The sequence below is a fragment of the Ursus maritimus genome, unplaced genomic scaffold, assembly GCF_017311325.1.
Source record: "Ursus maritimus isolate PB19 unplaced genomic scaffold, ASM1731132v1 scaffold_24, whole genome shotgun sequence".
NCBI classification, from domain to species: Eukaryota; Metazoa; Chordata; class Mammalia; order Carnivora; family Ursidae; genus Ursus; species Ursus maritimus.
In genome coordinates this window covers 137,946-150,204 of record NW_024424897.1, presented here as the reverse complement: position 1 = coordinate 150,204, position 12,259 = coordinate 137,946, and the positions used below count along the sequence as shown (strand labels likewise).

Genomic DNA, 12,259 nt, shown 5'->3' with positions numbered 1-12,259 from the left:
AATATGCTCACACGTGTGCAGCTCCCTCTAAAATAAAAAAATAAATAAGATCTTTTAAAAAAAAAATTAGGAAAAGAATAGATTAAACCCAAAGTAAGCAGAAGAAAGAAAATACAGATCAGAGTGGAAATAGAAACCAGACAAAATAGAAAAAAGAAAAACAGTATAGAAAATCAATGAAACCAAAACTAGTTCTTAGTAAGACTTTTTAAAAACTGGACAAAAATCTAATGTCACAAGAAAAGAACTTTAAGAAGTAGACGTGACTAATACTAAGATCAATCACACTAAAAATAAAAACACCCAACAGGTTTTTCTTAGGTTGAATAAATATAAAGTACGCGTGGTGGTCTCATACAAATCGTTACCAAAGAATAAGCAATTTCGGTGTCCTGGATTTTTAATAAGTGATAAACTTCATTATTCAGGATACTTTTCACCAGGATTTGAAAATGAAATTATTATGAAAGTTAATAAAAGAAAACCTTATTTGGAGCAGAGTCAGGAGGCCGGCAAGGGAAGCTCTGCGCCCAGCACTGATTATCAATTACAGACCCAACAGGAAGAGAGGCACCTTACAGGTGGGTACCGCTTTACTAACCCGAACACTGGCCCGCGCCAAAAGCCGCCTCCTCTCTTACTCTCCCGACCTGCCTGTGGTTCTGGTAGAACTTGCGTGTCCTGGGGTGGGATTCTTTCCTAATGCCTGAGCACCCCCCCCTTTCCTGGTAAAATAGTTGGCAGTGTTCCTTTTAAGGTTAACGGTGTTTCGGTACCCAAGTCACAAGAAACCGTTCCTTACAGCTAAACAGTGAACCAAACAGGGTCACTAACCTCCTCGGGGTGAAGCAGAATCGTGCCCTCCAATGACGACGGGGATGCCAGAACCTTCCAGCTTCACCTTCCATTTGTCAATGATAGCCGCAGACTTATCCTGAAAGCACGAGGACATTGGCGGTTCAGGAAACTTGCTCACAACGGTCGGCTGTGAGTCATGCTAGGGCTCAGGCACCAACGGGGAGTTCCCAAATACCTTACTGGCATCATTAAAAACCGAGAGCTCCATGGCGCCTTCGAAGTCCTGCTGCAAAACAGACTCCAAGCACTCATCCAACCACAGCTCTGCGTTGTGGACCGGGAGGATGACGGACTGCAAGTCAAGAGGAACGGGTTCGCATCCACACCGTGCAAGCGAACGCCTTTTCCTCCGCTCCCGTTTCCTCCCCCATCACCACTGGGCACGACCCCGGGCTCCTCTCCGAAGGCCGAGCCTGACTCATAGAAGAGCCCGGAGCAAGGCTTGCAGAGAAGGAACGTGCCCCCAGAACAGAAGGTGCCCATTCCTTCTCTCCAAGCGCGTAAGTTCTTGCGCTCCGCAAGATGTATTGTCTCAGATTTCCCTGAATTGGTCTCCTGGATACTTTCGAAAAGCAAACGAGAATCTGAAAGGCACCAAAAATTTTCCCAGTTCGAAGTGTTTTCCAGTCACTGGTCGGAAACGTCATTTTCGTTGAAACAAGCATCTGTGTATCTTCCAACCCACTCATGAAAATAACCTATTGGTCCTTTTCTCGGTGGAATAAGCACTCTCGGTAAACTATGAAGTTAGGGAAACTGCAACACAACTCTTTTTAAGTCCCTGGACACGTGCTTTAACCGAGCATGGGGTGGGCGCTGGGAAAAGGCGGGTGGCCTCCATCTCCCCTCTGTCCTCTGCTCTCCTTATTTGGGAGTTCGCTGCGGGCCTTCTCTCCTATAGCCCGGGTAAAACAAAAATGTCTAAAGCGTATGGAGTAAAACCAGGGAAACCTGACTGCCAACAAAAGGACCGATCCCAGGAATGGTCTTAATTCCGTCCCTCACCACGTCAAGCAATTACAGAATACCCAGATAGAAACCCTTGAGACGACACCCTACTGGGGGTGGACAAATGCCTCGACAAGAAAACAGAAGCATCCATCATCCCGGTGTGTACAGTACAGATGCAGACACGCACGCGTGGCGCCTACATGCACGTACGTGTGTGTGTATTCGAGAGCGGGCAGGATGATAAAAATACCGAATACGGTTTCGAAAGCTCATAGATTCAATCAAGTTCTTTATTCTAGGATCTGATTCAACAGTGATAACCCTTCTCGAATTTATGTTACCAAAAAAGTGGCTACCTATTTATTTTAAAGGAAACATTATTCTTTAAAAGAAAAGAAAAAGAATTTTTTACTGTTCTCAAGATCTACAACATAAAACATAACGCGAATCTCCGCCCCAGGTGGGCCTTGATTAACTTCCTGGGCTGCAGGTTGCTTCGGGCCGAGACCCTCCCACGCACGCCCCCGGGCAGTGCTGACCCGCCGCGGCGAGAGCTGGGGGAGGGCAAGGGAGGAGGGGCGGAGGCGGCCCCCGCGGCCCCGGCACCTACCACGTGGGGCGCGGCGGCGGCGGCGGCGGGGTCCCCGCTGGCCCGCATGGCCACGCGCTCCTCCAGCCACCCCGCCCTTTGAGCCCGTGGCGCTCCACCGCCCACGTCGGCCTGCGGCGCGTGCGCGGGCGGCCAGCCGAGGCCGGGGCTCATCCGATTGGCGCGGAGAGCCATCGATCGGCGGGGAGTGGAGAGGAGCGGCCTAGAGAGGCCGGAAGCCCGGGCCTGGGGCGGGGGAGGGGGCGGGCCTGAGGGGGCGGACCCGGGAGACGGGCGGGGAGGGGAGGAGTCGGGCGGGTGGGACGGGGGGGCGGGGCAGAAGAGGATAGAGCGCACGGAGAGGGGCGGGCTCCCCGAGGAGGAGTGGCAGGGGTGGGCCCGGGGAGGGATAGGGGAAGGGCGGGGGGGCGGGCCCGGAGGAAGGGGGGCCAGGGGCGGGTCGGGGTGGAAAGGGGAGGGGCGAGTCCGTGGGGGCGGGGAGGAGGCGGGTCGGTGGGGGAGGGGCATGCCTCTCGGTGGGGGTCGGTGGGGGAGGGGCACAGGGAGAGGGGGAGGACGAGGGCGGCAGGGCAGGGGGCGGGCCCGTGGGGGAGAGCAGGGAGGCGGGGGACGGTAGGGCGACGGTAGGGGGAGGGCGGAGGGGGGTGCAGGGGGAGGCTGGGGGAGGGGAGAGGGAGGGCCCGGGCGGGCGGCGCTGTCCCCCGGTTCCTGAAGGTGGCGTCTCGTGCTTCGGGGCCTGGGCGACTCCTGGGTCCCGCGTGGCTTCCTCTCTGCTCTCTCCTTGGACCTGCAGCCCTTCTGCTCTCACCTAAGGGAATTAATCCCTCCGCGGTCCTCGGTGAAATGAAATGTATAAAAGTACTTTGGTTGTGGAGAAGGTGGGGTTCGTGAGGAAGGACCCACGCTCCACCGTTGGTTACAACTTAAAATCCAAAGCAGATGACCTTTCACAACCGTTTTTTAAAAGAAAGCAAGTAGGTGACGTGTCATCTCATCTACCCAACAGAGGACAAGGAGAAGCCTGGGGGAGACAAGGACACCTGAGCTGTCCCCAGCAAGGAAGGGTGCCGGGGGTGGCGGTCTGGCTCTTCCCGCTGGCATCCACCCCTCATTTCTGTGTCCCCAGCAGGAGAAGGGCTGCCCAGGCGGCGGGTCCGCAGTTTGGATCCTTAGAACACCTCCCCACACGGGGCCCCTCCAGCTCTGCACCCTTACCCGACTGTGTCCCGTCAGCCGGGTGACTCATGGGAACTTCTGCCCCTCCCAGTGGGACCGGCCCGGGGAGCCCACTGAGTCCTGCCTGGAGCTAGTGGACAAGTGCCAGCACACACCCAGATGGTCCCCGCCTGGGGTTTGTCCCAGCAGGTGCGAATCAGTGACCAGGTTTACAGCCATCCCTGCTGGGACAGAGTCTTCACTGCCCCAAACTAAAGTGAAATGCAAATCATTCTGCAAACTAACAATGAGAGCAAAGCCAAGCTTCTGTTTTAGATTTTTTAAGCATCACTTCAAACGTAATTTTTCCTAAACCTGCACCTGTATTTGCCAAACCTGTTGTACAGGTTGAAACTCTTAGGTCAGATGAGTAAAAATGCTACCTTATTTACAGTGGGATAAAGGCAGTCTGAGAATTTGTTCCCGAGGACCTAATGTTCTCCAAAGGCTGGCATATTAGGAATAGTTCATTTTAAACACGTTGGTAAGAAGTCTCATAGTAGCTACCAGAACACCTGTAGGCTTTAGAGCCAGTACCGCCTCAGTTAGTGGTGGGAGGAAGAGGCAAGGGTCACACACATTGCCTCGCGCCCCCATAGCACATGGTATCAGAACTGGGCTTGGCTGCCCTGTCCCGCTTCCTGTACTTCTCTTGCTGCCAGAAACTTGCTTTTTACTGCCTTTCCCCTAATAAAAGTTTGGCTATTATCTGTCTTTTGCAAACATTCAGAGGGCCAAGAGTCACTTCAGAAATGCAGGGTTGAGGCTGGGTGAGGGCCTGAGATTAATCCCTTCTTCACAGGTGAGAAGATTCTCAACAGAGAGAGAGACCAGGCCCTGGGGACTGACCCCTGCCCCCACTGGAGGGACAGAGGGAGGACTTGGGGTGGATTGAAAATATGAATGAAGTCACAGGGCACATGAGGGGAGGCACAGAAAAGTCCTCCAGCATCTGGCTCACCGAATGATATTTTTTTCTGTTATAGTTGCTATTTGTGCAGATTAATTGGTGGATAACAGTTGTATTCAGAAGACTTGGTGCCAATTTCCAGGGCCTCCGAATTTAGAAACTGCCAGACAGGCTCTTAAGACGCTGGTGTGGGGGCAAAGATATAGTGAGGTCTGGGTGCTGGGCCCCAGACTCACAATGAGTCTTCTTCGAGTGTGATGGGAAAGGGTGAGTTTGAGCCCTAACAACAACCGGGCGTCCCCTGCAAGACAGCCTGCACTGCAAGACCTCCGAACGTGCTTTACAGTTTCCCGGTGGGATGAACAGAGCTCCAGCTGGACCTGCCGGGACGGTGGACCTGCCCAGAGGCCAGGGGCTGCCAGGCACTGGGGAAGACAGTGCACGCAGCCTGCAGGAGACTGGCTGCCCGTGGTGGTCAGAGCCCCTGGATAGTAAACATGTTTTCGAGGGAGCCACCAGCTGCCTGACAATGTGTGGCATGAGCGGGTATGGTCTCTTCTCGCGTTTTAAGGTGGCTTGGGACTCGCTGTGTTGGTTTAATGGCTCATCGAGGGGTTACAGCCCATACTTTCTAAACAAAGTAACCTACAGGACATAGGCCTGGTGTGGATGTGATCATGTCAGTTCCGTTTTCAGCAGCCTAAGTTCCCGGAATTCAGACCTGTTGAGGTTCTAGCCACAGCAGGGACTCTGGCTCATTCTTTCATCCCCTCCAGCTGGTTGGCCACTAGGTACAGGGTCAGGGTGCCCCAGACCCCATTGCTGTCCCGCACAGCCACAAGCAGGGGTGGGCCAGTGGGGGACTGTGAAATCCAAAACAGCACCCTGAGGGGAGAGCCCAGTAGTGCCATCTTTCCCTTCTCCTGCAAGGGCTCTCAGTTCTCCCTTGGAGCACTGACCCCCAGCTCAGACATTCTCTCTGGGAGTGACCCCACCCCTACTGGGCGACGGGGCAAAGTGCTGTCACAAGGAGGATCGCTGGTGGAACTGGGCTGGACTCCGTGTTCCACAGAGAACTGAAATCACGTCCTGTGAAGGAGGGATTGGACAGCCCTCTATGGCGCGTAGGGGGAATCAAGGGCCCACTTAGCACCTTGCCCATAAAGCACACAATGAATGTTTCCTGAGGAATAATTTGTGGGTGGAAACCATTTTCTACCAGTGTGCATTGTTCTAAAATGGACCAGGTTATCAGGAACTCTGGAGAGAGAAGGAGAATCCCATTAACTAAGCATTTCCCAAGTGCCAGGCACTGTAAGAATAGTATCTCATAAAAGCCTGGCATACATGATTGACCTGAAGCCAGAGTCTGGACTCATTCACTGGACTGGCCGCAGGAAGCAATGAGGTTCCCATTAGAGGTTGCGTTCGATTAACAGCTGAGCAAACATCTGGACTGGATTTGATGCAAACCTTGAGCATCACATAGAATGCTTGTCTTGGCCTGGGTGCCCAGAGAGCAGAGCCTGAGTCGGGGCCTTTGCAGTGAGGGTTTTGTTCCCAGGAAGCTGGGAGCAGGGGATTGAGGCAGGGAAGGAGAGGGAGCCAGGACCAGTGTGCTCTGTTGATGGGGTCCCCACTATGAGCAGCTGGAGCTGGACCCCTGAACCTTCCCAGAGCTCTGGAGAAGTGTCCATCAGAGAGTGAAGGGGAGAAGCCTTTACCCTTGGTCTTGTCATCTGGGGTCGCCCCTTGGTGGCATTTTTGGATGGTAGTGCTGATCCCACAGCTGTCCCCTGAGGTGCTCAGCACACAGTAGGCCAGGTGGGGCCTGCCCAGAACTGTGTGAAGTGGGCCTGGCTGCAACCAGAGTCAGGACCCAGAGGATGACAAGGACTGAGCGAAAGGCAAGAAGAAGTGATGCAATGTTGGAAAGGCAGAGGGAAACTTAAAATAGGGCCTCCACCTGCCACCAGCAGTGGTTCTGGAGGGATTTCAGCCACCTGCTCTCCAGGTTCTGGATAACTCCAGGTGGAGGGGAGGTGCGTGTACAGCTCGGGTGTCAGAGCTCGAACACCCGAGGCCAAGACTCGGACAGTGTCCAGTGCTTAGACATCTTCCTTCTAAGGTTTAATAGGAAGATGTCATCTGTGGGAGAAAGGGTTTAGTTAAATTCATAGAACTTGGAGCAGCAGGAAAGCCAGAGGTTTCGGGGTGACCTCAGCATATCGAGTGAGGCCTTATGGAAAGCTGCTGATGTCACTGACAAAGCCGGGGGCCGCTGGGGGCCTGGCATGGTGTTAGCCAGGAGCCTTCCTCCGTCGCCTCAGCACCTGTCCCCAGCAGCTCATGTAGGTGAGGGCTGCACGGCTCTGACACCCATCAAGTCCTTTCAGCTACAGCAAAGCTCGGGGCACTATTGCAATGTTCTTCTGTCAAAAGCCGCTCCGGCCCATGGGAGAGGGCATGCTCACACGGTGGCCGGGCATGTGGAGCGAAGCCAGAAGTTTGGGGCCACAGCGGGACTGTTTCTGGGTTCTGCTGCTTCCTGGCCGAGTGGCCCCCAGCACATCTCAGCCACTATGCCTGTGTGAGCAGCCACTTCTCATTACCTTGTTCTAGTCCACGCTTGGTGCGAGGCAGGCCTAGGCTGTGGTCTCAGGCTCAGAGTGGCCAACAGAGCCAACACCTGCCCTGCACACCTGCCATGCCTCCTGGGTGTCCCACACCAGCCCTGGCAGCCTCGCAGAAACCCCACCTGTGGACCCACACCTGCAGAACCTCGCCGAGCTCCATGCCTACTGTGCACCCCACCACTTCCCAACATAACCCTCCTCCAATCCAGCTCATGGCCTCGTCGGCCGTTGGGCATATCCTTCTCTGGGTCTTCTGCTTCCTGCCCCTCCTCCATGGAGCCCTTTTCCTGCCCTTTCGTGAGCTGGTCCCACCAGTGCCACCACCAGCCGGTCCCACCCTGATCCACTTCCTTCCCCCTCTGAAGCTAATTCCTACTTGTCCCTCAAAGCTGAGCTTGGTATCACCTCCCCGTGTCCTTCTCCAGTGCTTTACGGCCCCTGAACAGATGCGACCATCATAACACATCACAGAGCCCTCCTTTCATTTCTGGGGACTGTAGGCTTCTGGGGAGAGGGCAGGTCTCTGGCTTCAAATCCCCAATGTGTCCTGTGCCAGCAGCCGGCAGATGCTCTTAAATATTGAAGGACCGGATGTTCCATGACACCCATATGAACAAGGACTGGGCCTTCATTTATAATCTCTTCGGTGTTTAACAGGTGAGAGTCTGTTCTTTTTATTTTTTATTTTTTTAAAGATTTTATTTATTTATTTGACAGAGAGAGAGACAGCCAGTGAGAGAGGGAACACAAGCAGGGGGAGTGGGAGAGGAAGAAGCAGGCTCCCAGCGGAGGATCCTGATGTGGGGCTCGATCCCAGAACGCTGGGATCACGCCCTGAGCTGAAGGCAGACGCTTAACGACTGTGCCACCCAGGCGCCCCAAGCGTCTGTTCTTTTTACACAAAAAAAAGTATTAAAAGATACTTTTCGGGGCACCTGGGTGGCACAGCGGTTAACCAGCCCTGGGTGCTGGTTACCTGGGCCGTTCTATGAGCAGCCTTGAGGCGTGAGGCGATGTTGCCGTCCGGGAGGGAGGGAGGTTACTTGCTGTCTGCTGTAAAGAGAGGCCCTCTCCTGTCACAGACCCTCTGCCCATGAGGCGTCTCTTGGGCCTCCTCACGTGGCCCCTGGGGAATGGGGTTCCGGAAGCCCATGCATGCACGCTGACCTTCTGGTCACTGCTTCTGCTGTGAGTGACAAAGTCCTTTATCTCTGACCCGGAGCCTGTGTCTTCTGTCAGCACCGTGAGAATGCAGCAGGCCATCTCCTCAGCTCCAAGTGCAGTGAGCCCTCCCACCCCTGCACAGTTCTGCACAGGGTCCTGTGGACGCCATCGGGACCGGGGCCTGTCCTCACCACCGCTGGGCTGTGGCTGCTACTGACTGCCTCCCCCCAGGCAGGGACCTGGCCTTCGGTCCCTTCTAGCTTGAGGAGGCCTAAGCTGGGAAAGCAACACGGAAAATCAGCACAGAAAAGGATGTGTCCAAACACTGACACGTTTTTATCTTTTCACATTTCAGCCCCCCAGCTCATGGCCCGAGACCCCACCGCTCTGCCCCCAGCACTGTCTCTCCTCTAAGTTGCCTCGTCCGTGGGGGCAGGGACAGGGTCTTTTTGTCCCCTGCCAACTCCCTGCGGCTGGCAGAGTCCAGTGACCACGTGAGCCGGCTGCTGATGCAAGGCCAGGACAGGGAGGCTGGGGAATGAGGGCCGAGGCTGGCTCTCCAAGCCCACGGGGTCCAAGCGGGCTTTGGGTCTGGGCTGTTCCGCCCCTTAGCCCATAACCCGCGGTCAGACAGGAGAGTTCCCACAGGCAGCAGGGCTCAGTGTGATCTATGCGTCTACACGTAGGTCTAGGTAATAATAACAGGGTCACAATGACTCAAAATGCGCTTTAACTCGGTTTCACGTGTAGACACAGGAATCACCGACCGGCGGGTCTATGCTATCTGAGATAGACTGGGTCTGGAGTAGCTGGTGATTTTGATGAGTGTGGACAGTAAAGTCAGGTAATAACTCAGGCTTTCCCAGAATGACATTGTCCAGTTCTCTGGCCCATGGGAGGGGCTATGCCCCAGCGCCCCCACTCTGCCCTGGCCATACCCAGCCTCTCCCATGTTTGTTGCAGGCTGCAGAGCACTTTAGACAGCAGGCGATTCCACAAAGTGTATGGATTCTGGCTTCTCTTGGAACTGGACCACGTGGTAACTCTGAGCTCATGCCGTGCCCTCCTGGGGACCTCTCTGGGGTTGACTGAGGGCTGTCCTCTCCAGCCCAGGCCCCACCGGATCCTGGACAAACTAATGCAGTTTGCCTTTTGCTCCTCGGAGAGGCCCTGGAGCCTGTGCTCCCTGTGGCCACCGTCCCCGCGTGCCTGTGCCAAGCCACGTCTCTGTAAGGGAGCTTGACTGCACCTCTGAATGTACTTTAAATGGACAGAGCCCTGAGCAAATGGGACCAAGTTAATTTTTTTTTTAAATCAAACGCTCAAGTACAAGAGTATTTTATTTTATTTATTTATTTATTTTAATATTTATTTGTTGGGGGGGGACAGGCTGGTGGCTGGTGCCCATGGCCCTGCTTGTGTTGTCAGGGAACAGAGCGCCGTCCCTGCTGGTGCCAGCCTCTGGGCAGGCAGGGGCCCCTCTCTGCCCTGGAGGCCTGACTGGCTGCGAGCAGTAGAGCTTCCTGCCGGCATGGCTGCCCAAGGTCAGCGGCCTCCTCCCTCGGGCTTCAGTGGAACCTACCTTAACCAATTCATCATGGTGCACCAAAAACTTTCCTGGTCCTAGCCCTGGAAGTCCTGAGTCCTGAAAGCCCCTCAGTCCCAGAAAACTGGGACAGTTGGTCACTAAGCCCCAGCAAAACCCAGTGGCCAGGGCTTGGGGTAGGGGTGGGGGTTAGGGGCATGTGACTGTTTGATGGCCTCATGGAGAGCAATGGAACCCCACAGAGAGGGAGGGGCTGAGCAGACAGGACTAAGCCTGCACAGGCCCCCAGCAGGTGAGGATGAGGGCGCTCTGACACCCCGGGATACGGGGGGGCCCCTGGCCTCTTCTGGTCGGCTCACCTGGGAGTTTCCTGTCTCAGGCTGCCCCTGGGTAACTGTGGGCAGTCGTGAGCCGTAGACTCCCGACTGTGGCTGTCATCACCTCCGCGGGGCTGGCCTGCGCCCCAAAGTGTAGATGCTTGGCTTTGCCAACCACAGAATCAGGGACAAACGCAGTCTCCATCCTGAGCGAGCACAGACTGTATCCAGTGTGGGAAGCCCCCAAGTCCAGGCCCAGCCTTTTCCCCCACAGTCTTAGCAACCCCCCACCCCGGTGAGGACACCCTGAAATGTCACCACACTGCTCCTTCCTGTGGCTGGCAGATTTCCTCCTCTGTGTTATCTATAAATCTATAATGAGAGGCATTCTCTGGTAATGCGAATGTCGTTGATAGAGCTGGGGGTGTTTCTCTGGCTTAGTTCTGGCCATCTCTCTGGTGCCCTTCTGCTGCCTGGAGAGACAGACAAGCTCAAAGCACCTGGGTCAGGGGACCCCTGGAGCTGCAGCATGCAGCTGGCTTCCCCAGGTCCCGGCGCATGGAGGGAGGTGGTGGTGAGGGCACCAACCCCAGGGGCCCAGGAGAAGGGGTGACACTGAGCTCCGGTGTGGTCACCTGTTCTCTCTCCCTGGATGATGCGTTGGAGAAACGTGACAAAAAGTGGCAGAACGCCACGTCTGCTAGAATGGGGTCGCAGGTGTCCAGTACGCTCACCACAGGGCCCTCTCAGGATCTCCCCCCTCTGCTGGGGCGGCTGTTTCCACCCAGTGGACACTGTGAGCCTACTTGACCACACTGGCCACTCCTGGCCCCAGGATTGGAGGGGGTTCCTCAGAGCCCCCTCACCACATGCCAGCCAGGCCTAGCCCCCCACCTGCCCCTTTGTTGCACATGTTTTTTAAAAAGATGTATTTATGGGGCGCCTGGGTGGCACAGTGGTTAAGCGTCTGCCTTCGGCTCAGGGCGTGATCCCGGCGTTACGGGATCAAGTCCCACATCAGGCTCTTCCGCTATGAGCCTGCTTCTTCCTCTCCCACTCCCCCTGCTTGTGTTCCCTCTCTTGCTGGCTGTCTCTCTCTGTCGAATAAATAAATAAAATCTTAAAAAAAAAAGATGTATTTATTTATATTAGAGAGAGAGAGTGGGAGAGAGAGGGTGCTCGAGTTGGGGGAGGGGCAGAGGGAAAGAGAATCTTAACCTGATGCTTGAACTCACAACCCTGAGATCACGACCCGAGCTGGAACCGAGAGTCAGACGCTCACCCGACCGCACCCCCAGGCGCCCTGTTCCACACATTCTAAGTCATGTTTTGTCGTGTTGCCCGGCAGGCATTCACGTCACTACCCAGACTGCTTCTCCGTGAAACAGGCGTAGAGAAGGCCTCAAGCCAGCTTGGAAGACCGTAACTTTGGTCCTTTTGGGAGTGGGTAGGGTTAGGTTAGGTCAGCTCAGCTCAGATTTAAAATTACAAGAAACGGACCCAAGACCTAGGAGTGTGGCCTCCCCAGGGCCATCTGGGGGACAGTTATTTTTGCTGTTTGAGGTTTTGTACTTCCTGCTTGGACAGTTTTGGAAGCACAGGAAACTCATGGGGTTTAACTAAAGAAAGCAAAGAGCTTCCAAACACTCTCCTTCCACGGGGAGTGTGCCTGTGGGGACCAGCCTTTCCACATGGGTGATGGAGAGCAGGCGCCATCACTGTCAGCCCCAGGACACGGGCTGGGGCACAGGGCCTCACTCCCCACCGTGGGGTTGGGAGCCAGGGCGTGAGCCCGGCCTGCCCACCACACCGCCTGCAGCAGGCCCTCAGTGGGCTCTGGTGATGGGATCCTGCCTTGGGTTCTCCTGAGAACTAGAGAAGACCGTTCCTTGGAAGGTGCTGGAAACAGCATGTGGTAGCTGTGGTGCCGCTCCCTCCTGAAAAACTAACGTGAGTGCCGACTTGCATCCGGGGGCAATGACCGTGAACTGGGAGCCAGACAAAGGCCCGCCCCTCTTCCCACCTCCCAGTGATACACACCAGTCAGGACAG

At 55.3% G+C, this 12,259-nt stretch overlaps 1 protein-coding gene across 9 annotated transcripts in view; it reads right to left on the bottom strand.

Moving 5' to 3' along the window:
• Nucleotides 1-2,524, bottom strand: part of B3GNTL1 (UDP-GlcNAc:betaGal beta-1,3-N-acetylglucosaminyltransferase like 1) — a 134,769-nt gene extending 132,245 nt beyond the window's left edge. For 7 of the 9 annotated variants that reach the window (XR_005837285.1, XR_005837286.1, XM_040639922.1 and 4 more), the window contains exons 1-3: nt 2,420-2,524; nt 1,034-1,150; nt 835-934 (exon numbers count right to left, since the gene is read on the bottom strand). Coding sequence is in view for 6 of the 9 variants with exons in the window: in XM_040639922.1 (XP_040495856.1) it covers nt 835-934; nt 1,034-1,150; nt 2,420-2,467 (265 nt within the window). In the remaining 3 variants the exon portion in view is untranslated. Of the gene's footprint in view, nt 1-834; nt 935-1,033; nt 1,151-2,419 lie in introns of those variants that run through there. The other 2 variants (XM_040639920.1, XM_040639923.1) reach the window with 2 other exon arrangements.
• Nucleotides 2,525-12,259: the final 9,735 nt, after the last annotated feature.